A 27,646-nucleotide genomic window follows, 5' to 3' on the forward strand; every position below is an offset into this window, starting at 1 on the left:
AGTAAGAGGACTTCTCCTACCAGACAAAGTACCTGGTGATGTTTTTGTTAATATTCATCCACTAAAACTTGTTTTATCAGCTGTTTTTCAGCACATACAAACAGACATGTACCGGTGCATGGCGAGGTAAGTTAAGAGCCTTTACATCTTTTTTATCCCTCCTTAAATCAGTCCGTTTATTTATGACTTGAAGTCCACTCAGCTGTCAGCTCGACCTTTGACATACATTTACTTTTTGTGTATTTAAAGCTAAGGATTGTATCTAAATGCGAGGAGTGACCATGCATACTGCACTAATAATTCACCTAACACTCATTATTTGCTTAACTAGTCTTCACAGCATGCATACATAACTAAAATGTGTCTGTCATTGAACCCAAACATAGCAACACGTATGGATATGTATGTTTCCAGGCTGTGAGCAAATAAATAAGCAAATGTTGACATTTTAAAAGTGGGTTTGAGAAGGTGAAAGTGTCCTCAGAGGGACAAAGAGGTAAATAGCTGTGTGGTGGAGTTGTTTCGGTAGTGAAAGGCATTTCTGAAATGTAAATGCTTTTGATTCTGTTGTCCTTAAATGATCCCACCAGCATGGATCCCCCAGTGAGAGTTATAGGTAGTCAGCAATGTCAAGAATATGTAGTTTAATTACTGACTTGCTTAATTAAATACTGTTATAATCCTTCCCTTGAAATTTCCTTCTTAAGTAATATCAATACTACACCTTTTTAAAATACTTAAATCTCAACTTCAGCTTATGCAGTTAAATGCATGTGGTGTAGTTGAATGTACATTTCCCTCTGTAGTGCAGTAGAAGTATTATAACATAGAAATACTCAAGTCGATCAAAAGAAATACTTATTGAACAGTCTGTCTTTTCTTATTTTCCAAACTTAAACACATCAAAATGAAACAACCAGTTTTGCTGTTTTGGTTAAGCCATTTTCTCGGAAAAAGTGACACTCTTAAATCAACATTCAATGCACAGTATAGCAGAAAGCAGGACATCTTTTCCACTTCTTCCATGTCAAATACGATTCCCATTTGTCCTCTCCAAGGTCCAAAGAGCTTGAATCTGTGAGAGCATGCAGTAAGTGAAAGTTAAAAGACACCCAAACAGGTTCCCAGTGTGTCATGGGTCTACCACCTACTGTATATACTGACCTCCCTGTTCATAACTACAGGTCATTTAGAGTTTACACTGCACCTAATCAGCAGGTCATTGGACGGTGTGACCCAGAGACAACGCATGCCAACACGGGAAGAATATGTACACATGTCCCAGACAGCTGGGGTCAGGTTCCAGCCTTATAACCAGCAGATCCGTCACTGTCATTAAACAGTAGAGAAGTTATTTAATCCTACACCAAGTTATAAAAAACTGAAACAGGATCTAAGATTAAAAAGGTGTAGTTTTCATAGAGATTACTCTGAAGCTACTGTACCCGAGGAGTGATTTATATCCAATCTGTTCATTTGTGTTCATTGCTTTCTCTCCCTGTCTCCCAAAGAAGTGTGTGTAGTGGAGGAAGAGTGTGTCCTACCTTTGTGCCCGCTTACACCCAGACGCCATCATGGACGCTGAGAAACACAACAGAGGAGAGAAAACACAGGTGACTCCACTTGGACTATAAGATCATTTATAGCCCACTCACAGTATTTTAGAGCGTTTTTTTTTGAGGGACTGTGCTAATAAATTTGAGGACAATATTTATCTTCTTTTGACCAATGTTGCAATTTAAATTTGGATTATTTTCTGATATGATTTTACAAAACATAATCACAAGTTTAAATAATATTAGCTGGTTCAGTGTTCTCAAATTTGAGAATTTGTTTCTTTTCTTGGCTGTACATTATTGTACATTTTGTAATTAATTTAATCATGTACATATAATAATGTAGTACAGTTGATAATTTAGGGTTAAGATGAACAAAATAATACATTTGAGGATGTCACTTTGGACACACAGGATCAATGGATGAATCAATCATCAAAATTATCTTTAGTTGCCGCCCTAATATTCTACAGATTTTCAGATACTCCTCTGCATTTGTCACACCTTTTTTTAAAATCATGTAATAAATAAGCCATTAATATGCTTTCCATGGTTGAATCTTGTGATGCAGATTAGCTGAGCAGCGTCTGCAGTGTTCAGTCCGCTGTATGAGCTCCGCAGCCAAGAAGAGAAGAAGTCTACCCAGTGCCTTCCCGGTGTTGGACCTGCCCCTCCAGCCCATCCAACAACATGTTTATGAAGCTAACCTCCGAAACAGCAACACCTGCCACAACAAGTCAGTCCTGATCTCATCAGCTCAGATCCAGCTTCAAGTTTCTTCCACCTTCTGCTGATAAATTTGCAAATACTTACCATTCATTATGTTTGTCTCCCTCTCTTTTAGGTTCATGGAGTTGAGTGAGAAGGTGAGTAAAGGTGGAGGAGACAACGCCATAGCCAGACACACCCAGAGAAACAAGAAGTTATTGGTCAGGGATCGGCTGCGGCTCCTGCTGGATGATGAGGACTTCTTGGAGCTGTCACCATTCGCGGGTCTGGGTCTGCCGTACGGTGACATCCCCTCAGCCGGTTGCCTAACTGGTGAGAAACCACTAACTAGAGAAATGTCATATGTGGTATAAACTATAGACTGTGAAGCCACCTGCCTTCAACTTACTCTGTTTACTCCACTTCTTTTAATTCAGATGTTGAGCAATTCATTTCCCATCAAGTGTGCTGCACTCACTTGCCCATTGCTTATGCTTTTATGTGTTATGTGTGTTTGTGTGTGTGTACTCATCCAGGTATCGGCAGGATAAACGGCCTGTGGTGTGTGTTCATCGCCAACGATGCCACAGTGAAAGGCGGCACAGCTTATCCAATCACAGTAAAGAAGCAGCTGCGAGCACAAGAAGTGGCGATTCATAACCGCCTGCCCTGTGTTTACCTAGTCGACTCTGGAGGGGCTTTTCTACCGCTGCAGGTTAACACACACACATAAACACACACACACCTATGCTTTATCTGTTTGTCTTTCAAGGGGTACTGATCTCTAATTCTCTGTTTGTGTCCAAATATCCAGTCTGAGATCTTTCCCGATAAGAACCAGGGAGGAAGGACGTTTTATAACGAAGCCATTATGTCTGCCATGAAGATCCCACAGGTGAAGAAATTTAATGATTTAATTTAATGACCAACAGTGTGAGACTCTTTGATTCCCTCTCAGTCCAGTTTTTGATCCTACATCGTCTATATATGGCAAAAAAATTAAAAAAAATGCAATTGTGTGTGTGCCAATCTATCAAGTTAATGGTCCAGTCTTCGTCCTAAAGGTGTCGGTGGTGTGCGGTTCATGCACGGCGGGTGGAGCTTACATCCCCACCATGGCGGAGGAGACGGTGATGGTGCACCGGATAGGGACCATATTCTTAGGAGGACCGCCGCTTGTCAAGGCCGCCACGGGAGAGGAAGTCACACCAGAAAACCTGGGAGGAGCCAGGCTTCACTCTGAGTAGGTCCATAAATCAAAGCAACCCAGGAGGTCTCAGGCGGCAAAATACACCCAGTTTAATCTTTAAACAAAATTACCATATCAATACATGTGACTTGAATTTGAATACAAGCCTGTTATTTTTTGTCTTTATCTGGTTTCAGGGTGAGCGGCTGTGTGGACCATTTTGCCTGGGAGGAGAAGGAGGCGTACGAGTACACCAGAAACATCATATCCACTCTCAACTTCCAACTGCCTGAGGAAGAGGAGGAGGATGATGAGAAGAGAAAAGTAGAGGAGGAGCCGCTTTATAGTTCAGAGGAGCTTCGGGGGCTCGCTCCCAAAAATTACAACTACAGTCTGGATGTTAAAATGGTACAAAAAACCCACACAGTACATATGATTAAACACACAATGTTACCCTCTCTGTGGACTGTGTAGTCAGCAGGAGGGGTGATAGCAGATCATTTGTTTCTAATGGCTGCAACTATCAATTATTTTCATTATTGATTCATCTGTCAGTTATTTTATTAGTCATTTGGTCTATAAAATGTTTCAAAAATGTTGATCAGCTTTTCCCAGAGCCCAAATACTCACATTTTAGAAAGTGGAAATCTGAGGATTTTGTTATTTTTCCTTTTAAATAATTACTGAAATGATTTGCCAATTGTCAAAATAGCTGGTTATTAATCTTCTATCAATCTATGTTGCAGTTCTAATTGTTTCAAGTCCTGGTTGTTAGTGTCTCACTGAATACTGATCAGTATTAATGATTAATGATTAATGCTGTTGGGTGTTTCTGTGTGTTTGTCCAGGTAGTTAGTCGGCTGACCGACGGGAGCCGCTTCCAGGAGTTCAAAGCTCGCTACGGGACCACGCTCGTCACTGGCTTTGCAAAGATACATGGGTAAAAGATACACACACATACACACACACACACAAGCTTTGGATAATGAGGCAGGAGCAACAGACACTTAAACCATTTTTGCTTTTGTATTCTGAAGACGGGTGAGGGGCATTGTTTACCCCTCCACATCCACAAACTCAGTGACCTCTCAACTCAATCTCATGGGATTAGGGTCTGACCTCTGCCATTTCTTAATCAGATTAGCACACTTTACCAGACAGCCAAAACAAATCTGTGTTCTCGCCACTTTACCAATGAGTAGCTGTCATGCAAGACTTCAAATTTGTTGTTGGAGGAAACTCATTTTCAAACTTAAATCTGGATCCATACACTTGATAGAACCGTACTGTCCAGACTGTTATTTGTAATGTGTTAAAACATGTCTTTACTTGTGTCTTGGGTGGTTTTTTTGTGTTCTCAGTGGATAATCCTGATTTAAAGAAGTGAATTGAGTTGATTTGTTGTGTATGCCTTTAATGATGCGGTCACAATACACACACACACACACATGCAGCAGGTGGGACCTCTGATAATTCTCACTGTTAATGTTTCTCATTTAGTTGCAAGGGTTACGGGTTAGGGTTAGGATTAGCAACATGCAAGCTGCAACTTAAAACATGATATTATTTCCTCATGTTAATTTTGATCCATTTAAGGAATTAAAAGAAACACCATTCTTGTGAGACTAGGATTCACAACTTCTCACAACAACTGCAGCTTGTTTTTTGTGAAGTAGGCCCCAGGCTGGCTTTGCTTATGAACTAAACTTCTTATATATTGTATGTTTTTTTTGGTATGTTTAGTCACCTGGTCGGAATAGTAGCCAATAATGGAGAGCTGTCATGCCAGGCTTCTCTGAAAGGAAGCCACTTTGTCCAGTTATGTGACCAGAGAGACATCCCGCTTCTCTTCCTCCAGAACACAGCGCCCACAGCAGCTCTCACACTCTCCACAAAACAGGTATTTACTCCCAGTGAGAAACACACACACACACACACACACACACACACACACACACACACACACACACACACACACACACACACACACACACACACACACACACACACACACACACACACACACAGGCTTTAGAGATTTGTTGAAATGCATATATTTCAAATGCATTGTAAAACTGAAACTCAAGTACATAATAAAAGTCTTTTTTACATATTTCCATCTCCAAAAGTATTTATTCAAAAACAGAAAGGTAATGTTGTACAGATGTTGTAATAAGATGTGTTTCATATTTGTATTCTGTGTGTGTGTGTGTGTGTGTGTGTGTGTGTGTGTGTGTGTGTGTGTGTGTGTGTGTGTGTGTGTGTGTGTGTGTGTGTGTGTGTGTGTGTGTGTGTGTGTGGTATTCGGTGTGTGTGTGTGTGTGTGTGTGTGTGTGTGTGTATCTCTCTTTTAGGCAGATATTAACAGCAACCGCCTGAAGGCTCAGGGTTCAATGATGTCAGCAATAGCGTGTGCCTCCGTCCCCAAAATCACTGTGGTAATTGGTGGTTGTCATGGTGCTGACAGCTACGCAATGGTGAGAATGTAAAATTAAACTACACTTTTTGGCATTGGTTTTCTAAATAATCACACCTAAAAAAAATTACATGACACAAAAACTTATTGAAAGAAAACAGCAAATAATAATATAATAGAAATAATAATGATAATATGCTTAGTCTGCAGATCATAGTCTTACTTCAGTGCCACTGTAAGCTCTTCTAACTGTATGTGAATACATTTCTCAAGTTTTTGAAATATTTTTCTACAAAAATATGGTTAAATACACACTTTTTGTCTATCACTAATCTTTACTTTTGAAAGACATAACGACATGTTGTTACAGCTAAGCACTACACAAGTAATCCTACAGTTCCTACTATCATCATACAGAATACTGATGTAAGATTTGGGATTCAGGGTTAATCCCACAATAATTTAAATCTTATTCCTTCTTGTTTGTGTGTAGTGTGGGAGGGCCTTTGACCCAAATTTCCTGTTCCTGTGGCCCAACGCCAGAGTGTCCATGACGGCTCCGGGTCACGCCGACTCTCTGCTTCCCCCTGACACCGAGCAGGCGGAAGAGAAGAAGAATCAGGAGGACAAGCTGAACAAGAGATTGGAGGAGGAGAGCTCAGCTTTCTACGGCTCCGGCCGACTCTGGGATGATGGAGTCATTCTACCTCAGCAGACCAGGAAGGTAAATAAATGTTTTAACATAAAAATAAAAATAAATTAAAACTTTACCTTTTTCTTTTTCCTGGATGTTTTTTTACTCACGCAAATCTGTATCTGCAGGTTCTTAGAGACTGTTTGGACATCATCAAACAGCAGCAGTATCAGCTTTCCACAGAGAAAAAGCGATCAGCGCTCTTACGTATATAATAGCCTCCATCCTTCATCCTTCTCCTCCACACTTCCTCTGGACACTACAGACACCTGCACATCTCTGATAAAACTGCTGCTGGAGCTTATTTACCAACATGTGCCAAGAGGATCCAAACCAACCCCACATACTAACACTTTATTATTAATAGTGATGAACATTATCACGTGACTTTCTGCAGCTTTTGAAGAGACTCTTTATACATTCATGCATTAGTTCACACACACAGCAGGGAGAAATATCTACAGGAGATAAAGAGATTATTTCATTGCCAATCCTCTAATCTGATATTTGCCTTAACTAATGGATCAAACCATCATCAGTCATCTTTTAATATTGAATTAGCACCCACAGTAGTGCACCTCCTCTCTCGGGTTTGGAAGAGATTATAGGAGATGATGAATATAATGTAATAATGTGTTGTGGCTGCTGTTTAAATGTGTGATAATTCAATATTTGTATCAAATTTTTGCACATAACCTTTTCATTCACTCATACTACAACTACAGGGCTGTCTTGATGTTTTATATCTCCTGAATTTAATGGCTACCTCTGTTCATACTGACGTGTAGCGGCATCCAGTGATGGCAGTGTAGGTCCATTGGTCTGACTTTTCTATGAATGTTTTAGTGAAAAAAGTACATTGCATATTTACAACCCTGTGACTGTAAAATTGAGATGTATTGAAATAGAAATTAAATTCAAATATTTAAGGATAACCATGTGTTCTATATGTGTAGGGACAGCAATTCTCACGATTGGTCTTTTGAGTCAAAACACTCCTGGTTAATCCTAAAAAAAAAGTGACTGGTGGTTTTGGTCTTTGTTCTAACATTCACATCACCTCAAAAGCACCTCATTGGAGCTGGTATGTGTAGTGCTGATTTTTCCTGTGATTTAGTTAACGGTGTTTTTTGTTTTTAAGAAAAAAATACTACACTGTAATTACAAATGTAAAATAATCATTGGAATGTAATTGTTTTGTATATAAAGATAAAAGATTGAAATACATTTTTTAAAAACCATAAAACTAGTGTTTATTTTGTTTGTGCGATTGGGACAAAAGCAGTGTGTGTGTGTGCCCAACCATATGTAATATGATATATAATATATCAGCCAGAGGATAAACCAGTACTTTTCCTGTAATACTTTAGCTACATTTTGCTGCTAATACTTATGTACTTAAGTAGGATTTTCATGCAGGACTTTTATTAGTGAGTATTTTTATATTGCTGTATTGGTGCTTTTACTCAAGCAAAGGATCTGAGTATGACTTCACGCATTTCATCTTAATATGGTGACTTGGGGGGGAGGGGCGTCTCTTCCATGGATTATTTGGCCTTCTCAAAACACTGCCGTGACCCGGATTCGAACCGGGGTTGCTGCGGCCACAACGCAGAGTACTAACCACTATACGATCACGGCGAGCTGTGCTTCAGATGGAAACCTGAGTGTTTTCACAGGGATACTACGCAGTGGGGCCCCTCTGAAAGGTCAGCAGATAAATCTGGTTGTTGTGAGATGATTAATGGGAGAGGAAAGAAGAAAAAACTAAGTTCTGATTCACAAATCTGTTTGTAGTTTCTGGACTTTTTCTCCAATATTTGATTTTTGCTGAAATATTGGACCATTTGAACATTTATTGAAATTAAGCCATGTGAGACATTTAGAGAAAAAAGTTCATGATGGAATCTGAAATGTGACCCAGTCTACACACTGCCTTTTGTAAAATGTCAAAAGCTGTAAAGGTTGGAAACTACTGGTTTCATCTTTAACAATGTAATGTATTTTAAGAGCTTGTTATATTATCCATTGTGTCAAATATTCAAGTACAATATTTATAAAGTACAGTATTTCCCTCTGAAATATAGTGGAGTGGAGATATAAAGCAACATCAAAGCTGTTAAAATCAGCTCATATAGAGATAAATAGTTAAGTGGAATAGAAAGTATAACATTTCCCTCTGAAATGATATATATTAGGTATAAAGTAGCATCAAATGGTAATACTGACACAGAGACAGAGGCAGTTGATGCATTTTGCCCCAATTTCACGTTTCACAGCTACTCTGAGGGTTCCCTGCTGGTGCCAGCTGTTCGTATAACAGCGTAACTTACTGGTGGAACATTTGCTCATCATACTCATGTCATACTTCACTTGTCATGTTTATCATGTTGCACATGTAGCCAAAATGAATAACACAGTGTTCTGTCACTCTCTTGCTCTCTCTGGAAGGTACAGACTTTATTAAAATGGTGAGGAAAGCCGTACAGGATGACCAGTCAGAAAGCAACTGCTGCATGCCTCAATTCTTGGTAATAATATAAAAAGGAGAGTACTTTCACTATCATGATGTTCAGTTTTAAATGGATTGTAGCCAGGAGCCTCTCACTACACGCATTTGCTGTACTTGTGCAGGCTTTTGGAAAATTTGCATTTTGAGTGTTATAGGAGTGTCATATTGGGGGCAGCTTTGATAGTAATGCTATACTCCCGGGTTTCATTTCCATTGAGGATTGGGGGATATATGGGGGAGAAGGGTCTGTCTATAATGCTACCATATACACTGTGTAAATTATTCATGCATTAATATACACTTGAGTCTGTCTAACATCCATGGATAATCCTACACTTTACTACCATACCATATACCTTGCACCTGACATGCACTAATGCACAGTACATTATAATATATTAATATCATTAAACAGTGTATATCCATCAAATATCCATATAACTTTTCCATTAGGAACTTCTTTTGTGATGAGATTACTTGTGCACACAACCAAACATGCAAATCAGTCAAAAACAGATAAAAGCAGCACAAATAAATCATCAAAAAAAAGTCATAAAGCTCATATTAAAAAGTTCATTCATGCCTCCCATTTAAAGTGCTATTGTGGGAGACAATCTGGTTACCCAGCTAGTTCCAGTTCAAGAGTTCAAAAAGCAGATGGAGGCTGGAATTAGACTTTGTGTGGCCCTCCTGGATCTGCAGCAGGAGGGGAGGAGGTCGTATTGATCATGTAGACAGTGTGTTGTATCCTGGACTATTTGAGCTCTTTTCTCCCTAAGTACTGCTTCGTGGTTCCTGATCCAGTCCAGTGATTTTGTTGCTGATCCGATCGATCTTTTGGAGAGGGAAGTTTTGTCAGTGTTGCTTATTGATCCAAACCAAGCTGCTCTGTTGAAAGTGAGGGTGAATTCAATGAAGCACCTTTAAAAAGCTTACAGAACTGATCGATGAGCCCGAAGCTTTCAGTTTGTTCAGGAAATATAGTTACTGTTCACATTTGGCAAAAAGGGATCACTATTAAATATACTTCTATGAATAAAATAATACATAAAAAGAATCATCAGAATGTATCAATGTTTGTTTTTTTATAACTTGAATCACACAAATTGACAGCATGTGATATGATTGCACATCCTGAATGTTATGGCGTTAACATGAACACTGCAGCAAAATGACCACTTGGGGGCAGTGCACCAAGCTGTAAGCACAACATTGTTATATTAGACTACCATCTTTTCCTTTTCATAGGAGATGAACATGATGTGCCTGTGGTTGCTCTCTGTGCACACATCATCATTTATCGATTGCCTCATATTTGCACACAACACCATACAACAGCTATCTGCCAAACAGATGATGGAAATGTGTTTTTCATAGAAATGTATCTCAACTAAGAAGCTTTTCTTCCATTTCTTGGGAACTTTAGAGTCGGATATTATCATGTCTCAGGCAACATGAAGGCTTACTAAACCTTAACCAGCATAAAGTAACACATGCCTTTAGTGTATGTTATCCAGCTCATAGGAGCTTGAACTAAAGCATACACGCTTGCTGCTGCAATATGTACATTTCCCCACTGTGAGATGATAAAAGAAAATCTTATCTTTTCCCAGTGACATTATTTTATAGTAATAGTTGTCAAAAAATAACTAAAATGCACAGTAAACAGTAATTACAAATGTGAAATAATCATTGGATTTAATTGCTTTTATTTGTATAAAAGGGAAATAAAGTAAATACATTTTAAAATATCTGTTGAAAAACTAGCATCTGCACTTAATTATTGCTCCTTTCACAAACATGATAATTAATGAAAACAGTTTATCTGCAGAAAATGTGGATGTTTTTGCTTAGCTGTCACAAAAACAGAGTAAACAGTTTGACTTGTCACAGTTAAGTGATTTTTTTCTATTCACATATATTGTTTTTTTTTCTCCACCAGCTAGAAGACACAGTAAACTGTCTGTGGGTGAAATATATTGTTATAATTGGTTGTGTTTTACAAGTCCATTAGAATGAAGGACGAATGAAAATAACATTCATTAAGCAGAAAAGAATGTGTAATGTTGTAATAAAATATACCCCAAAATGTCCGTTGAGGAAAAATAATGCTTAAATTTCAACTTCAGATATAAAAACACTCCATTAACCACGGATATCTAGCTAATTAAACATATATATGGATCAGTTACAAGAAAACATCCTTGTTATAAACAGAAATATTGTACTGTACATAATGTATGGTTTCAGTTCATTTAACATACATCAGTTTACTTATTTACTACTCACTATTAAGTATTTTACAGTACATTTCTCAGCATTTAAGCTCACATTTAGTTATATACACTTAATATACTTCAGCAGCAGCTTTGGAAAAAAAAACTATTATTTGGAGTCCATTTGTAATTGAAAAACGTAGCTGGCTGGCAGGAAAATGAATGTGACTGCTGTGTTTTAGGATGTATCTTGGATGAGTTACTGCAGGATCATGGTCTGTACATGCCGTGAAAGGTCACGGGGATGATGGTGTCAACCTCTGCCCTGGCGATCTCTGTCAGTTTCGTGGCATCCAGCACCAGCAGGAAGCCTGGTCTCTCTGCCCCCGGCTTCACCACAATACTCAGCAGCACACCTGCAGCACAGACACAGAGGAGGAGGAAGATGTGTTTATTAACCTCCTGAGAACCAAGCTTTTGTCTGATATTCATTTTTGATTTTCTCCTAGATATTTGAGAATAGTAGGACCAGGAAGTAGTTCTTGAAAAAAATAATGCCCTTGTACCTTACATTTACGTTTGCACAAACGATAATAAAGTACCAATGTCCTAAAACAAGTATTTCCTGATTAGCAGTGTCATAGCTTGTGGCTATCGCTAAAGTTAGTCAAATTTGTATAGCATATCAATCTACAAACCTCATTAAGCATAAATAAACAAGTTTCAACATAAAACTTGATACGGTTTTGTATCTGGTCCACTTTCGTTTAGGTGACACAAAAAAGTTTGTACGAATGAGGGCAACTGGTCAAAGTTCAGCAGAATGAAGTGTAATGTCCAGCACACCCAAAATGTAATGTCCCCCGATGAAGTAAAGGAAAATGGCTATTTGTTTGACTATAAATTTACCAGTTTGATTTAGGTGTAAATGTATAATTTGCATGCAGATTAGGATAAGAGTTAGATTAAATAAGTGTCCTACCATCATCCTCCGCTGTAGCTCCTGGTGTTTGTACGAACAGCGGCTCTGATGGATAACAATCATCCTCCTGCCACACCCAGGTCTCTTTAGTCTGCACGTCCAGCTTGACTATCTACAGAAAGTTATCAGCAAACAACCAACAGCCGTAAGTTAACCGTCAACACCATCAATGATGTCACACATAAGGATTTGAAACTGGTTTTGTCTTCTCCTGTGAACAGTTAAAGTGGTCCTACCCTGTCAGGGATGAAGTGGTTGAGTCCCAGACCGTAGGTGAAGGAATACTTCTTCCCACTACACAGAGAGTAGTTAATCTGTGGAAACTCAAAGGCTGAGAGACAACGAGAGAAATTATACTGAGAAAAGAGATCAAATCTTCTTTCTTTTTTTAAATATGTGAGCATCATTGCTAAACAGCATTACTCTCAAAAGTAAATAGTTTTTTTGTCATATGGTAGTTCTTAGGTAAAAAAAAATCGTAAAAGATAAAATAAAAGATATCAAGACAGATTAAGTAGGAGAATGGAAATGACAAGATATGAATCAAAAGCATCCAATTTAATTCATTAAAGTTGAAATTTCAGGTCCAGGGACCTATGTGTGTGTGTGTCACCTTGTCTCGGTCCAGAAAAGAGGACTTCAGGCTCTAACCAGATGGTGCCGTCGCTGTGAAGAACAGCAGTTGCTGTCGTGTAGGGCAGAGAGACGAGGTTCTTTCCCTGCTCTTCCTGAACACACACATACACACACACGCACACACGCACACAGAGGCACATGGATATAAACTGTTAGCACACTGCAGTCTGACAAAAAGTTTGCAAACAGTGTGAAGAAAAAGAGGTTTGATTGAGTGCACTGAACAAACGGATCCAGGATTAAACTGCTCCACAAAGCTAATATAGAGCTAAATGATCAGGCTAATTCAAGCCTGGTTAAACAGTGATGATACACAGAGAGTGTGTCTGTGTATCATCACTGTTTAACCATTGTGTGTGTGTGTGTGTGTGTGTGTGTGTGTGTGTGTGTGTGTGTGTGTGTGTGTGTGTGTGTGTGTGTGTGCGTGTGCACTTACACTGTGTATGTCCAGCGGCAGCACGTATCGTCTGACCTCGGGCTGAGGAGCTTTCATGGCCGCTTTCTTCACCTCCTCCCACTCCTCCTTCAGGTTGGCCAGGTACAGGTAGTTATACACAAAATCATGACTGCAGATGGAGAAAAAGATTAAAATCTGACTATTCACACGCACACACACACACACACACACACACACACACAATGGCACACTCACCCTTTCCACGTGCAGAGGTCAACTACGATGAACCCTTCATCTTCGTAGGTGTTAATATGATGAAAGACGTTGAAAGCTGATGTTCTGAACTTGTGGCTGCTCAGATAAGCTGCTGGGTCCTTAGAGGCCAAGTGGAACCAGGTCTACAAATACACACACACACATATGAACAATAGTGTGCATGCAGTCACATGTAATCAAGTAAAACACACCCTCTCAGACTTACCCCCATGCTCTCGTTGGATTCGAAGCAGTCCATGTATGTGGTTGCTCTGACGCTCCAAGCCGACAAGAACTTGAGCAGGTTTATCTTCACCGGCTGCTCCACAAACACGAAGTGGTTGTCTGTCATACCGAAACTACACACAGACGAACAGAGAGACACACACAGACACAGATAAATAAGCAGCAGCAATCAGACACAAACAGTGAGTTGGGGTGTTTTTTGGTTAAGTTCTTTCTTTTTCTTATGGTCAACAAATCTCAAATAAATCTAGAACAAATCTAGAAATAAACACTGCAAACTAAGTGTTGCTCTGGCTTTTGAGATATAAGGAGCATTTCTACATACATTAAGCTCAAGTTTTGGAACTTTGACCATGTTTAATAAATATATCCTACATCATATGTGCATTAAAAAAAAACATCAACATATGTCCCCTTTAAGGTTGTAGCTGCAAAACCCCTGATTATACTGAAATCAACAAGGGTGCATTTTATTACCTCTAAATTCAACTTTTTATTTGTAAAAGAAATAATGTTCTCTTTCTTCTTTCGAAAGTCACACAGTCTTACTCTAAAGTATAGATCTTGTCAAATATCACAAATATCACAGTGTATTTATTCTGAGAGGTGGAGGAGCTGTCTCTGTACCTGTGTACGTAGGAGGGCTTTAACCTCTCACTGCTGGGGAGTTGAACGAGGACCTGGGATTTCTCTAAAGGGTCGGACTTGTCTGGAAACAGAGATACACAGAGTTAGTGTGATGCTGCAGGTGACAATATTAATACAGAAAGTCAAGAGTGATATTAGTGTTATCCTCTTTCTTTTCATCTATTCATCTATCAAGGTTTCTTCCTTTTTTCTCTCTCTTCCCTATCCATTCTAGCTATCCCTTTCTATTGTCTTCTTTTAATCTATCTATCTATGTTTCTTTTAGCTCTGTTTCTCTATCTATGTCTCTTTTTAATTTTACACCAATGTATGGTTCTTTCTCCCTTCTTTTCTTGCTGCCAGTGTTTACCTTTACCTAGCTCCTTTCTTCCCTATCCACCTTTCTTTCTTTCTTATCCATCTTATCGTATCTATCCGTCATGAATAACTTTATGAACCAAACTCACCTTTCTGAGCAGGTGGGATCTTGATGATGTTATAGGCCAGACTCATGTTCTTGCCAAAGCAGTTGCCGATGTTGTAGACTGTGCCGTCTGCTTCCATGTGAGGATGAGCAGTCACCCCATTCACTGAGAGGTACTTACACAGGTCCACCTATAACATAAACACACACTCACAAAAGTTACTTTTTGGTATTGTAAAATATACTAGATTAACTGACATACATTCTACATTGTAATATTAAGACTCACTGAGTATTTCTTAAGTAAAAATGTATATGCTTACACATTTTAATCATACAATTAATTAACTTTGTGGGAAGAGGAAGTTTTATTGCAGATTTCTCAAACTGTTTACATGTTTTATCATCAATGCACATAAACCTAAAAATGGTAAGTAAGTTTTAATTAATCAAAACAAACAGCACGTTTGTATGACAGCGTATTAGGGCCATATATGTATAAATAAATAAACAAATAAGTAGATAAATCCTACAGGTTGTTTTTTTGAGTGCAAGTAAAAAAGGCAGGCGAATGAATAAAACTGGTGATGAATCATACATATTTCCTACAGCTGTAGCTATTGCACATAAAATCACATGTTGTGTTCAAATCGAAAGAGCAATAATTCACTCAAGTATAAATTTTACATGTAATACTTTAAAAAGTAACCCCGGTACTATCTAAATAATAATGTTGTATCCTTAAATTACCTAAAATTACAACTTTTATTGGTGACATTTTTGTCCCCAAGTCCAATAGATTCTGACCTTCTCTAAAGTCTCCAGCGAATCAGGATCAACCTTGGTGATGTAATTGGTCTCCGTGACAGCGTAGAAGTCTTCACCGATTGGATAGATGTTCACTAAGCAGTTATCAGTCACCTCAATGCCTCTGAAGTAAGTAAAGAATCTGCAGAAGCACACAAGAATGGAGAAGTGGCATTAATTCAATATAAAGTCTTTTTCTTTATGGAACACATTGATAATAGTTCAGCATTTAGACTTAATACATTAGTGAAATATTACACACACATAAAGCTAACACTAACACTTCATAAGCTAACTTGTGAATATTACATCAACACCTGAACTCTTTTAACCTTAAAGCACATCAATGATTGTTGCAATACTTACTTCTTGTTTCTTATGCACGTGTCCACTTCCTTTTTTCCCTTACTTGAATGATTAATTCAATTACATGAACTAAATGCTATGGATTTTGTCCTCCATCGCTTACATTAGGAAAGGATCTTTAATGAGCTAGAGGAATAATTCCAACAAGCAAAACTTGTTTCAGTTGTTCATATCCACACCTGATTATTACACTGCTATGACGCCACCAGCACACCTACTAAGACAAACTTTGAAAAGCTGAGAAAATATCTTTTAAGTAACAAAAGTTGCCTGCTGAAGAGGCCATAAAACACAGCTGCTGCACTGCTCTCCAGAGGGAACCACTAGCTGTGGTTTCCTCTTTATTTCAACTAACCACACAAAACAGAACATGTTGTTCATGCCGACCTAAATCAAAAACACAACATGGCACATACCTAAACAACTTACCACATGTATGCACAGCATCAGAAACATTACAGACTAATAAATACATGCTGTAGATGGCTCGGCGTAGCTGAATTCAATGGAAACATGTACCATACTGTTTCTGAGATCACTAGAAAGCTGTTAAAGTTTACTGCAGCATCTCTTTACCCGCTGATGTTTGATTATCTGCAGATAGAGGTTCATACCTGCCACCTCTTGTGCTGCCTACACCCCATTTTCACACCTTTCCCACCATGTAACAGCAGCATGATAAATTGGGGCTACAACCAGCAAGAGCAAAGTGCATAGCTTGAAACTTTCAATCCATAGAGAGCATTGCAGCAGCTGTTTTCTGCACTATATCATATAGTAAGGGGTTTTATCCTTTAACACAATGACAACACTCCCCATTCATTCATGTCTGATCAAAAGACGGGTTTAGCCTCACCTGGAGAAGATGTTTTTGCAGGGGTCTGGGTAAGCTGCCGTGCCAAACTCAGTGATGACCACTCTGTTCTCTGTCATGGCACGAACGTATGCATCTGTCTTGATAAACCTGTGCAGAAAGATTACACACACACACACAATACATTAATGTGCTACCATGAAGCATGAAGACAGAAGACATTTATTATCTATTCACCTTGATTGAACTGTCAGTGTAATTATAAACTCCATGAAACACACAATTGACTCTGCTAGTTGAAGCTTTTCAAAAGAAGCTGGGAGAGGGTGTTTTTATTTGATTATTTTTATGTATTTAATTTTTATTACACTTTGTACTGTCTGCTCTTTTCCTCAGCTGCAAACATGATGGATCTGCATCAAAACAATGAAATAAACAATGGGATACATGTGCCAGACTTAATGAGTTGTTTCATCATGAAGAAAGAGGAACAAAGAAAATGAGTATAAATGTTAACCCTTACATACTTTTCAGGGTAAAATTTGACCTGTTTCTACATTTAAGAGCTGTAAAAACACCCTATACACATTTCTTTTAGTTGGACTTTTCCTAATGTGACCCACAGGATACAAAAATGAAAAAGTAGCATGATTTTTTATTATTATGAAACACATTTTTATACATGCAAATGTCCAAAATTATTAAAAATAACTTCCAAAATTTAAAAAAAGAGCTATTTCACTATTTTATGTTCTCCTGGACCATAAAATAGTGATTGTCTTTTTTCCACAAGATTAATCATTAAACATAAATCAAACCTTTATGAATTACTGATGGGGAATTTATGAATATTAACTGATGTAGAGACTAATTATGAGTCAGTATGTAAATGTATGTAATGGTTAAAAAACAAGAAAAACATGTCCTAAAAACTCCTGGATCCAGAGTCATGCCAAAAAGTAATCATTTTTATGTCATTATGTTTAATTCAAGGTGTATAAAGTGCCTCATAGCAGAGCACTTTGTAAGGTAATGAGTACTGTGCTTACTTCCTGTAGTAGGTCACCTGGCCGTCCTTCAGGTCAAACTTGTGCATGAGAGCCTGTCCGTCAAACAGGTGGTGGAAATGTTCATCCCCCACCTCGAAAAGACCCGGTCCCATCCTGAGAAGACTGCCGCCCAGCCATGACGGTAAAACACCTGCACACACACACACACACACACACACACACACACACACACACACACACACACACACACACACACACACACACACACACACACACACACACACACACACACACACACACACACAGAGAGACACACACAGGATGACACATGGTGTAGTTTAGTGATTGTGTTTATATGTACATGAGTATAAGATGAGATGAGAGGCAAATATACAACAGGATAGAAAGAGGAGTGCAAAAAATAGGCTAAAAAACAAACTGTCAAAGAAATGTCCTAACAATTGACATAGCAGATACATAGCAGCTACTTTTAGAAAAAGAACAAAAACAAACGGAACTGAGTAGGAAAGTAGCAGATCCATATATAAAGTGTTACTGAAATTGTTGACAGCTGTTGACTCATTACAGCGGTTTAAATAAACAACATAATATACTAATTATTGTTTGATACACAAAACTACACACTGAAAAATGTCTGTCTAAAAAATTAGAACATAATCTTTTAAATTAATAATTTAAAATATATACAGTACATAGATAAATATACCTTACAACTAAACCATCTTAAAACTTTTTCCCCGACTTATTTTTACTTTTTACTATGTAATGGTTCATTTTTAAGTCAACATTTTAATAAAATATCATGAAAATGAACCATTACATACCTGAACATTACTTTCCACTATTTTCTTATAAAGTTAACAGTGGTGGAAGAAATGCTCAGATCCTTTATTTAAGTAGAAATACCATTACAGCAATGTAACCACTACTTTTACTGCAATACTTTAATTACATTTAGCTGCTAATACTGTGACTGAGGATCTTCACCTGATTGAATGTGTTGACTAATGTAGCTGTAAAGTATCACTGTTGAAAAACACTCAGGTGTCCATCCCAAACATAGCTCGCCGTGATCGTATAGTGGTTAGTACTCTGCGTTGTGGCCGCAGCAACCCCGGTTCGAATCCGGGTCACGGCAGTGTTTTGAGGAAGCCAAACAATCCACAGAGGAGACCCCCAAGTCACCATATGAATTTGAAATAAGTGAAGTCATACACATACACAGTAGTGGAAGTAAAAGTACCAATACAGCAAGGTAAATACTCCATTACACGTAAAAGTCCTGCGTTAGTAATCCTACTTAATTAAAAGTGCAACTTAGCAGCAAAATGTAGTAAAAGTAGTGGTTTAATATAATGACATTTCCCAGGTACCAAAATGACATGACCCTTTCAAAGGAATGTCCTAAAAAATTGACAGATACATAGCATGACATAAAAAAACAAAAGAAAAACACAGAAATTTGTATTAAAGTAACAGATCCATAAAATAAAGTGTTACTGAAATTGTTGACAGCTGTTGACTCTTTACAGCGGTTTTAAAAACAACTTAATATACTAATTATTGTTTGATACACAAAACTACACACTGAAAAATGTTTTTTTTCTGTCTGTTTAAGAATTAAGAACATAATCTTTTATGACCTTTTCTAAATGATTAACTTAAAATATATAGATAAATAAACCTAACAACTAAACCAACGTAAAACTTTTCCCCCCACTTATTTTTACTTTTTACTATGTAATGGTTCATTTTTAGGTCAACATTTCCTAACATGTCCTAAAAATGAACCATTACATACCTGAACATTACTTTCCAGGAATTTCCTATAAAGTTAACAGTGGTGGAAGAAATGCTCAGATCCTTTATTTAAGTAGAAATACCATTACAGCAATGTAACCACTACTTTTACTGCAATACTTCAATTACATTTTGCTGCTAATACTGTGACTGAGGATCTTCACCTGTTTGAATGTCTTGACTAATGTAGCTGTACAGTATTGTTGTTGAAAAACACTCAGGTGTCCATCCCAAACATAGCTCGCCGTGATCGTATAGTGGTTAGTACTCTGCGTTGTGGCCGCAGCAACCCCGGTTCGAATCCGGGTCACGGCAGTGTTTTGAGGAAGCCAAACAATCCACAGAGGAGACCCCCAAGTCACCATATGAAGTTGAAATAAGTGAAGTCATACACAGTAGTTGAAATAAAAGCACCAATACAGCAATGTAAATACTCCATTACAAGTAAAAGTCCTGTTTTAGTAATCCTACTTAATTAAAAGTGCAACTTAGCAGCAAAATGTAGTTAAAGTATTACAGTAAAAGCAGTGGTTTGGTCTCTCTGACTGATATATTATTATGTAACATCATTAGATTATTATTACTGAAGCATCAGTGTTTAAGCTGCATTATACTGTTGTAGCTGCTGGAGGTGGAGCTAGTTTACACTTCTATATTTAGCTGGGTTAGTCTGGTGGTTCCCAACCTTGGGGTCAGGCCCCTCCAAAGGCTCACCAGATAAATCTGAGTGGTCGTGAGACGATTTATGGGAGAGGAAAAAAGAAAAAACAAAGTTCTGATACACATTTGATTGATTTTTGGTGAAATATTGGATCATTTGAACATTTATTGAAATTAAACCATGTCCTTTCATTTTTTTCCTAGAAGTTTTCTAAATAATTTGCAGGTAGTTCATGTTTAATTTTTACTTTGCAAAAGTCGTTGTGCAATTTGGTATGAATTATAATAAAAATAGGAAAAGGGTTCATATGTTTTTGTTACTTCACAAAAAAAAATCATAATAAGTGTCATTCTTAATTGAGAGGAAAAAGTTTTCAGTGTGTAGTTTTATGTATCAAACTTCATATTAAGATATTAGATTATTTCTTTAAAAGTTTAATGACATTTCCCAGGTACCAAAATGACATGACCCTTTCAAAGGAATGTCCTAATAATTGACAGATACATAGCAGGTGGGAGAAAACAAAAGAAAACAAAAGAAAAACATGGAAAAATTTGTAGTAAAGTAACAGATTCATAAAATAAAGTGTTACTGAAATTGTTGACAGCTGTTGACTCTTTACAGCGGTTTTTAAAAAAACAACTTAATATACTAATTATTGTTTGATACACAAAACTACACACTGAAATTTTTTTTTTTTTCTGTCTGTTTAAGAATTATGAACATAATCTTTTATGACCTTTTCTAAATGATTAACTTAAAATATATAGATAAATAAACCTAACAACTAAACCAACGTCAAACTTTTCCCCCCACTTATTTTTACTTTTTACTATGTAATGGTTCATTTTTAGGTCAACATTTTTATAAAATGTCCTAAAAATGAACCATTACATACCTGAACATTACTTTCCAGGAATTTACTATAAAGTTAACAGTGGTGGAAGAAATGCTCAGATCCTTTATTTAAGTAGAAAAATACCATTACAGCAATGTTACCACTACTTTTACTGCAATACTTTAATTACATTTAGCTGCTAATACTGTGACTGAGGATCTTCACCTGATTGAATGTGTTGACTAATATAGCTGTAAAGTGTCCATCCCAAACATAGCTCGCCGTGATCGTATAGTGGTTAGTACTCTGCGTTGTGGCCGCAGCAACCCCGGTTCGAATCCGGGTCACGGCAGTATTTTGAGGAAGCCAAACAATCCACAGAGGAGACCCCCAAGTCACCATATGAAGTTGAAATACTGTCATACACCGTAGTTGAAGTAAAAGCACCAATACAGCAACGTAAATACTCCATTACAAGTAAAAGTCCTGTGCTAGCAATCCTACTTAATTAAAAGTGCAACTTAGCAGCAAAATGTAGTTAAAGTATTACAGTAAAAGTCCATTAGTATTATCAGTTTGATGTAGTATGCAGTATTACAGTAAAAGCAGTGGTTTGGTCTCTCTGACTGATATATTATTATATATGACATCATTAGATTATTCATACTGTAGCATCAGTGTGTAAACTGCATTATACTGTTGTAGCTGCTGGAGGTGGAGCTAGTTTACACTTCTATATTTAGCTGGTTTAGTCTGGTGGTTCCCAACCTTGGGGTCGGGCCCCTCCAAAGGCTCACCAGATACACGTTTGATTGATTTTTGGTGAGATATTGGATCATTTGAACATTTATTGAAATTAAACCATGTGAGAAGTTTAATGGGCAAAACAATCACTATTTGTTGGAGCTGTTAACAACTCATAGACTTCTGAAATGTGAGCCAGACTACACACTGCTTTTTATAAGACATTAAAAGGCCAAAAAGGTTGTAAACCACCGTTTTTATCTTTAACAATGTGTTGTATTTTAAAAGCTTGTAAAATCATCCATTGTGTCAAATCTTCTAGAGCTGTCAAATAAATGTTCAATAAAAATTCAACATTTTCCTCTGAAATGTAGTGAAGTGGAAGTATAAAGTAGCATCAAATGCACTCAAATAAAGTACAAGTACCTCAAAATTGTAGTACGGTACTTGACTAAATGTACTGAGTTACTTTCCACCAATTAAAGTTAAAGGATTTCCCAAAATGTCAAATCATTTCAGCATTAGTGTATAACAGAGAGTCTCTGATGTCAGCTATAAAATGAAGTAAAAACAGAGTTTAACATCCAGCTGTGTTCCTACCTGTGATCTTAGCAGGTATCGGTTCATTCAGCTCCTCCACAGTCTCAAAGATCTTCTTGTAGCCGGCTGCCGGATGCTCCACACTGACAAAAATCAATAATTACATTTTTTTTCAAAAAGCAATCCCTCAACACATAAAAAAAGAGTTTAAACATGTTTTAAAGCCTTTTCTTGTGTCTCTGCGTTATTTTAAAAATGCACTGGGACTGACCGCTGGGCTTCAAGTGATGAAGATGAATGACGTCACAGCAGATGTTTTGACTTAAGCACAGATGTTTCTGATGACATTAATAATGGCTATTTTCTATTCAAGTGTCCCACTGTGTGATGACAGTGTGACAGTGAGCCAGCATGCTTAATATCAGGACCCTGAAACTTTTCTTTTTCCAACTGTGACATTGCAAAAATGTCCTCTGTGGAAAATGTGAATGAGTTACATCACAGTAACTTGGCTCTTTAAACTACAAAGAAGCTCAGATTTAAAGGTCATTTTTGACCTTGGAAACAGAAGTTGGCAAAATAATCTCTCCATAAAGTCCATAAAAACCTGATGTTTTGTTATCAGAAATATTGTTTAATGGACTTTAAATCACTGTTTTTTTCCCTTGTTTTTCTTGTCCTGAGGTTGGGGGAGGAATGGTAAAATGTGTGGTCTGGATTGTTTGTATTATCTACTGTTTAAAGAAACAAAAGAGAGAGAAAGAGGCTGAATACTTGAGAAGGGTGTTTTTTGTTAGGAGAACATCACTAAAGACAAAAACAAAGAAAAGCAGCTTGAAAATTAACTTTTTAATGCTGTAAAGTGCTAAATCATTATTAGATTATCAGTGGGAGTTTTGCATCAAGAAAACTGGACCCGTACTTTGCCATTAGCCCTGAAAAACTGCACGAATTCAAACACTACTGCTTGCCTTCATCTCCTTTGATACCATAAAACCAGCAAAAGATTTAAGAAGTGCAGAGGTTGCAGCTGAAACCAAGGTCTTTTTTAAAATGAGTGCAATGTTTAGGCCGACTCACTGCTGCCTTGTTTCTGCTGTATTTGATCTTTGTCCCCATTTACAGTTAAAAAAGAAGTAGAGGAATTTCAGTGGAAAACCCACATAGTTGACTCATCATCAAGTCCTTTTCTACAGAAAAACATCAAACATCAAAGAGTGGCGTCTGCGAGCTGCTTTCTGTTCTTTCTTCCAGACGCATGTGAGCCTTAGTGTTTAGGTTTCTAACCTCGTATATCCCAAACCGTTAAAGAAAAAGAGAAAGGAAAGTGTTACTCACCGGCTGCCCATGCTGCTGTATGTTCTTCACTCACTTTCTGAACCCAGACACACACAAGCTTGCAGAAGAGACTCTGGGCTGCATTTAAACCACACACAGATTTCCTGTGGTGACTGATAGAAACTCCCCCCTTCTTCTCCTCCCTTCTCCTTTTCCTCTCATCCACCCCTTCTTTCATTTTCTCCTCCCTCTCCTCCCCCCCCTTTTTTTTCCTTTGACGCCTTTTGCCCCCCAGCTCCCACTTTTCCCTTCTCCAGCTCCCTCTACTCTCTCTCTCTCTCTTCCTCTAGTCTTAACCAAACAAGCCAGCTTTGTCTCCTCTCCTTTCAGCCGTCTGGCCCATCGGCTCCATGCAGAATGTTTTCCGGGCCCCCAAAACAAGAAAACAATATCTTCACTAACCTGGGAACACAAACACACAAACAACTTCCAGTGATGTTGGGTCAAAGTAATAAAGGCAGCTTTTAAAAGCAGAGTGTTGTTGTTATAAGTATGTGGATATGCGTGTTAAAGGATCATTTCTAATTGGTTCCAGACAGCTTGGTGAAACTATTTCAACTGGCGAGCTGCGGTGGGAAAGAGAGAGAGAGAGAGAGAGAGAGAGAGAGAGAGAGAGAGAGAGAGAGAGAGAGAGAGAGAGAGAGAGAGAGAGAGAGAGAGAGAGAGAGAGAGAGAGAGAGAGCAACAGAACAAAAACAGGGAGAGAGAGAGAGAGGGTGAATAATCAACCATGTCCGTCTTTTTGTCTCACTCTCTCTATCCACTTGACAAAAGAAAGCCAAATAAAAGGTGAAAGGATGAATTAAAACAAATGGCTGCATTAATAAGACAAGGACTGTAATCTGTCATGTGTCTCAATGCTGCTGAGGACAGGGTAAGAGACTCATGCTGGAGTTTCCCTGCCAGTCTCACAGTGTAAAGTGCTGAGGATGCAGAGGAAATGATGTGAGATTGCTGAAAGCTGAAATAGACTGCACTGGTGGATAGTACTGAAATTGCACCAAGACTAATGTTACGTGCAGGTGGGATGATGTTTGTTAAAGAGAATTGCTATACACTGAGTAAAAAGGTCATATTATTATAATAATACTTTAAATTGCATAAAGAAATACGGGTTATAATAATAAGGGGAAATGGATTTACTGAGCAAGAGGAAAAACAACATGTGTACCACGTGTTTAAAGGAAGAGGGAACCTGTTTAGATCTCCTTTAGATCTCAAAAACTATAACTCCTCTGAGAAATATATTTACATTCTGAGAGAGAAGAGAGGGGAGGATTGTGGAAACATTTTAAGGTATGATACACACTTGAGAGTTTAACTGTGGGAGTGAGACATGTTAAGAATTCATTTTGTGGTCTAAGAAAAAAAATCTGCTCTGATCACAAGACACACTGATAAGGTCTGAAAACTGCTAAAAAAAACATCACTTTAGGGTTAAATTGCTCCAAAAGTACAAAAAGTCTCACAACACAGAATGTAACTTTTACAATTTAAAGTATGGTGAACGTTTTAAAGTTTGAACAGGGTGTGTAAGATAAGGGCTGTCTGAGCAGTTGAGTTTCAAAGTGACAAAGGTTCACACATCATAAAGTTTAATGCTTAAAAATGAATTTAAAGTTGCAGGAATATGCTAGAAAACAGAAAAGTAATAGCACACATCTGCTGAGTAAGTATAAGTTTGATGAGAAGTAATGGAATAAAAAAGTGTGACAAGAACAAAGATTGAGAAGAACAAAGTTTGATCCAAATCATTGATCAGGATGTTTTTTGTGGATATTTCAAATGCATTTCACACCTTGCAGCCTCACATAATATGACATAAACCCCTTCAATTAAATGTCAACCCCCATCTCATAGTCCTCACCCTCTCCTTCCTCACAGATAAGACACCTGACAGTCAAATTCAACAGCCAATACACCTTTGGTAACATTTTACAGTAGGGCCCGATATGGATAATAAGCAACATTTTACCTAAATCCCATATTGGGTCCAATGTAGCTTATAGTCTGATGTAGCAAAGCACTACGGGTAATTTAAAAGTGGGTCAAAGGAATGTCAATGTAGAAATCACAATCTTCCAAATGTAATCTCATGTAGAAGAGTAAAAGTAGACAAGCTTTATATGGACGATGCTGTTTGGTTTTTTGTGTTAAGGTTAGTTAAAGTAATGGGCAGAGTGTGGGTCTCTTGTAACTTAATTATAAAAAGGTGCTTTAATAAGAAACATAAACCAAAATATATCCCTGTATAAAATATAAAAAATGTTGGTTCTGTTGTCCTCTTTTGATGGCCGTTTTGTAGGTCTATATCAGACATGTCCAAACTATTCCATAAAGGGTTCACGTAGCTGCAGGTTTTCCTTCCAACCAAGCAGGAGCACACCAGGCTTGACTTCATTTCATCAACTGATCTCAGTCTTCAGACAGTCGATAGGTCAAATCGAGTGCTCTTGATTGGTTGGAACAAAAACCTGCAGACACATGGCCCTTTATGGAATAGTTTGGACATGCCTGGTCGATATATCTACAGGAAAGTGAACACTGATCTGTTCACATACACACTTTAACAAAAATAGAAACAGGACAAAGTGAAATAAATAGAACAGCTTAAAAGGTTTATTTCCCAGTACTTTGCATAGTAAACAACATGGAGGAAAGAGTATAACTGTGTTGGTGTACAGTACACAATCCTCGATAAAAACAGTCTTTGTCTAAAACATAGCTGAGGAGTGCATGGGTTACACACACACACACACACACACACACACACACACACACACACACACACACACACACACACACACACACACACACACACACACACACACACACACACACACACACACACACACACACACACACACACACACACACACACACACACACACACACATTGATCTGAGGTATAACCAAACATCTATCAGGGTAGAACTAATACTTCATATAACATGAGGTAAATAAATACAGTATTATTTAACATTTTAAGTCAACTTTTAGTTTGTTATGTTCACTCAAACGCTCGACATCATATTGGTTCTGTATTTACCAAAAACTGTTAATATCCATTAATGAAACTGATGGACACAGCTGAATTATTGCTTTCAAATGATAAATTCTGAAGATGCTTAAAAAACATTTAACCAAACTTTTAAAACCAAAAATGTGATGCATGTCTGGGGAAACCTAATTTAGGGAATCTAATAAGCATAAAGTATGTATAAATTAACTACTCTGATGATTGACATGAGCTTACTGGCCAGTGCAAAAAATGTTTCTCTATCCAATTAACTAAGCAGGAAAGTGATCCAAGATGAATCAGAAGAAATTCAAAAAAGAAAAAGGAAAGAGGCGAAAATGTGAAAACCAAAAGATTTAAATGCTTTAAAATAATTTAAAGCAATGGAAGCAAAAAAGGAAAGTCTAACAGCAAAAAGACAAGAATGATAAACAATTAAAAGAAAATATCTAGGAGAGTTTAAACTACTAGAATTTCAAATAAAACTTGACAATCTATGATATAAAATGTTTAGTAAAGTAAATAAAAACTGTTAAACTTCAAACAAAGACACATCTACCACTGCTCCCATCTGTCATCTTTCATATAAATTAAAAAAAACTATTCTCTAAATCATTCCCATATGTACCAGTGATCTCAGACTTCCATACTTTTTTCCCGAAAAAAAACAACAAACAAAAAAAGCACACATACGTCAGTATCAGATTGCAATAGAGAAGGCAGGTGAGGTGCAGTGAGAAGAAAATGGGGCAAAGAGAATATTTTGCTGATTCAGATGCAAAAAGAGAACATTTTTATAAAAACCCTGCTTAAAAAAACAAAACATTATA

At 37.6% G+C, this 27,646-nt stretch overlaps 2 protein-coding genes and 4 non-coding genes across 6 annotated transcripts; 4 read left to right on the top strand and 2 right to left on the bottom strand.

Moving 5' to 3' along the window:
• Nucleotides 1-7,797, top strand: si:ch211-198n5.11 (methylcrotonoyl-coenzyme A carboxylase 2). Its single transcript, XM_062424768.1, has 13 exons — nt 1-126; nt 1,512-1,613; nt 2,128-2,292; nt 2,401-2,597; nt 2,801-2,979; nt 3,079-3,159; nt 3,329-3,507; nt 3,651-3,861; nt 4,302-4,393; nt 5,197-5,353; nt 5,808-5,930; nt 6,363-6,593; nt 6,692-7,797. The coding sequence occupies exons 1-13, from the start codon at nt 107-109 to the stop codon at nt 6,776-6,778; spliced, it is 1,824 nt and encodes a 607-aa protein (XP_062280752.1). The 5' UTR covers nt 1-106; the 3' UTR covers nt 6,779-7,797.
• A 335-nt stretch (nt 7,798-8,132) lies between these two features.
• Nucleotides 8,133-8,204, bottom strand: trnah-gug (transfer RNA histidin (anticodon GUG)). Its single transcript has one exon. It is a non-coding gene; the product is annotated as a tRNA-His (tRNA).
• A 3,213-nt stretch (nt 8,205-11,417) lies between these two features.
• LOC133984484 (retinal Mueller cells isomerohydrolase-like) lies at nt 11,418-22,569 on the bottom strand. Its single transcript, XM_062423830.1, has 13 exons — nt 22,520-22,569; nt 17,895-18,045; nt 16,888-16,995; nt 15,666-15,807; nt 14,902-15,049; nt 14,435-14,516; nt 13,788-13,920; nt 13,562-13,704; nt 13,346-13,475; nt 12,887-13,001; nt 12,510-12,604; nt 12,274-12,385; nt 11,418-11,707 (listed from the first exon to the last, which is right to left on the bottom strand). Exons 2-13 carry the CDS (start codon nt 18,005-18,007, stop codon nt 11,562-11,564), a joined length of 1,467 nt encoding a protein of 488 aa, XP_062279814.1. The 5' UTR covers nt 18,008-18,045; nt 22,520-22,569; the 3' UTR covers nt 11,418-11,561.
• On the top strand, nt 18,943-19,014 carry trnah-gug (transfer RNA histidin (anticodon GUG)). Its single transcript has one exon. It is a non-coding gene; the product is annotated as a tRNA-His (tRNA).
• trnah-gug (transfer RNA histidin (anticodon GUG)) lies at nt 19,920-19,991 on the top strand. The gene has a single exon. It is a non-coding gene; the product is annotated as a tRNA-His (tRNA).
• trnah-gug (transfer RNA histidin (anticodon GUG)) lies at nt 21,456-21,527 on the top strand. The gene has a single exon. It is a non-coding gene; the product is annotated as a tRNA-His (tRNA).
• Nucleotides 22,570-27,646: the final 5,077 nt, after the last annotated feature.

This window comes from Scomber scombrus, chromosome 8 (genome assembly GCF_963691925.1).
Source record: "Scomber scombrus chromosome 8, fScoSco1.1, whole genome shotgun sequence".
Taxonomy (NCBI): domain Eukaryota; kingdom Metazoa; phylum Chordata; class Actinopteri; order Scombriformes; family Scombridae; genus Scomber; species Scomber scombrus.

Coding starts and splice junctions, on each gene's coding strand:
- si:ch211-198n5.11 (XM_062424768.1), top strand. CDS start 107: ATGTACCGGTGCATGGCGAG. Junction 5,354..5,807: donor TCACACTCTCCACAAAACAG/GTATTTACTCCC, acceptor TCTCTCTTTTAG/GCAGATATTAACAGCAACCG. Junction 6,594..6,691: donor TACCTCAGCAGACCAGGAAG/GTAAATAAATGT, acceptor CTGTATCTGCAG/GTTCTTAGAGACTGTTTGGA.
- LOC133984484 (XM_062423830.1), bottom strand. CDS start 18,007: ATGGGACCGGGTCTTTTCGAGGTGGGGGATGAACATTTCCACCACCTG. Junction 15,808..16,887: donor TGCAAAAACATCTTCTCCAG/GTGAGGCTAAAC, acceptor GTGCTTCTGCAG/ATTCTTTACTTACTTCAGAG. Junction 12,605..12,886: donor CTTTTCTGGACCGAGACAAG/GTGACACACACA, acceptor GTTGTCTCTCAG/CCTTTGAGTTTCCACAGATT.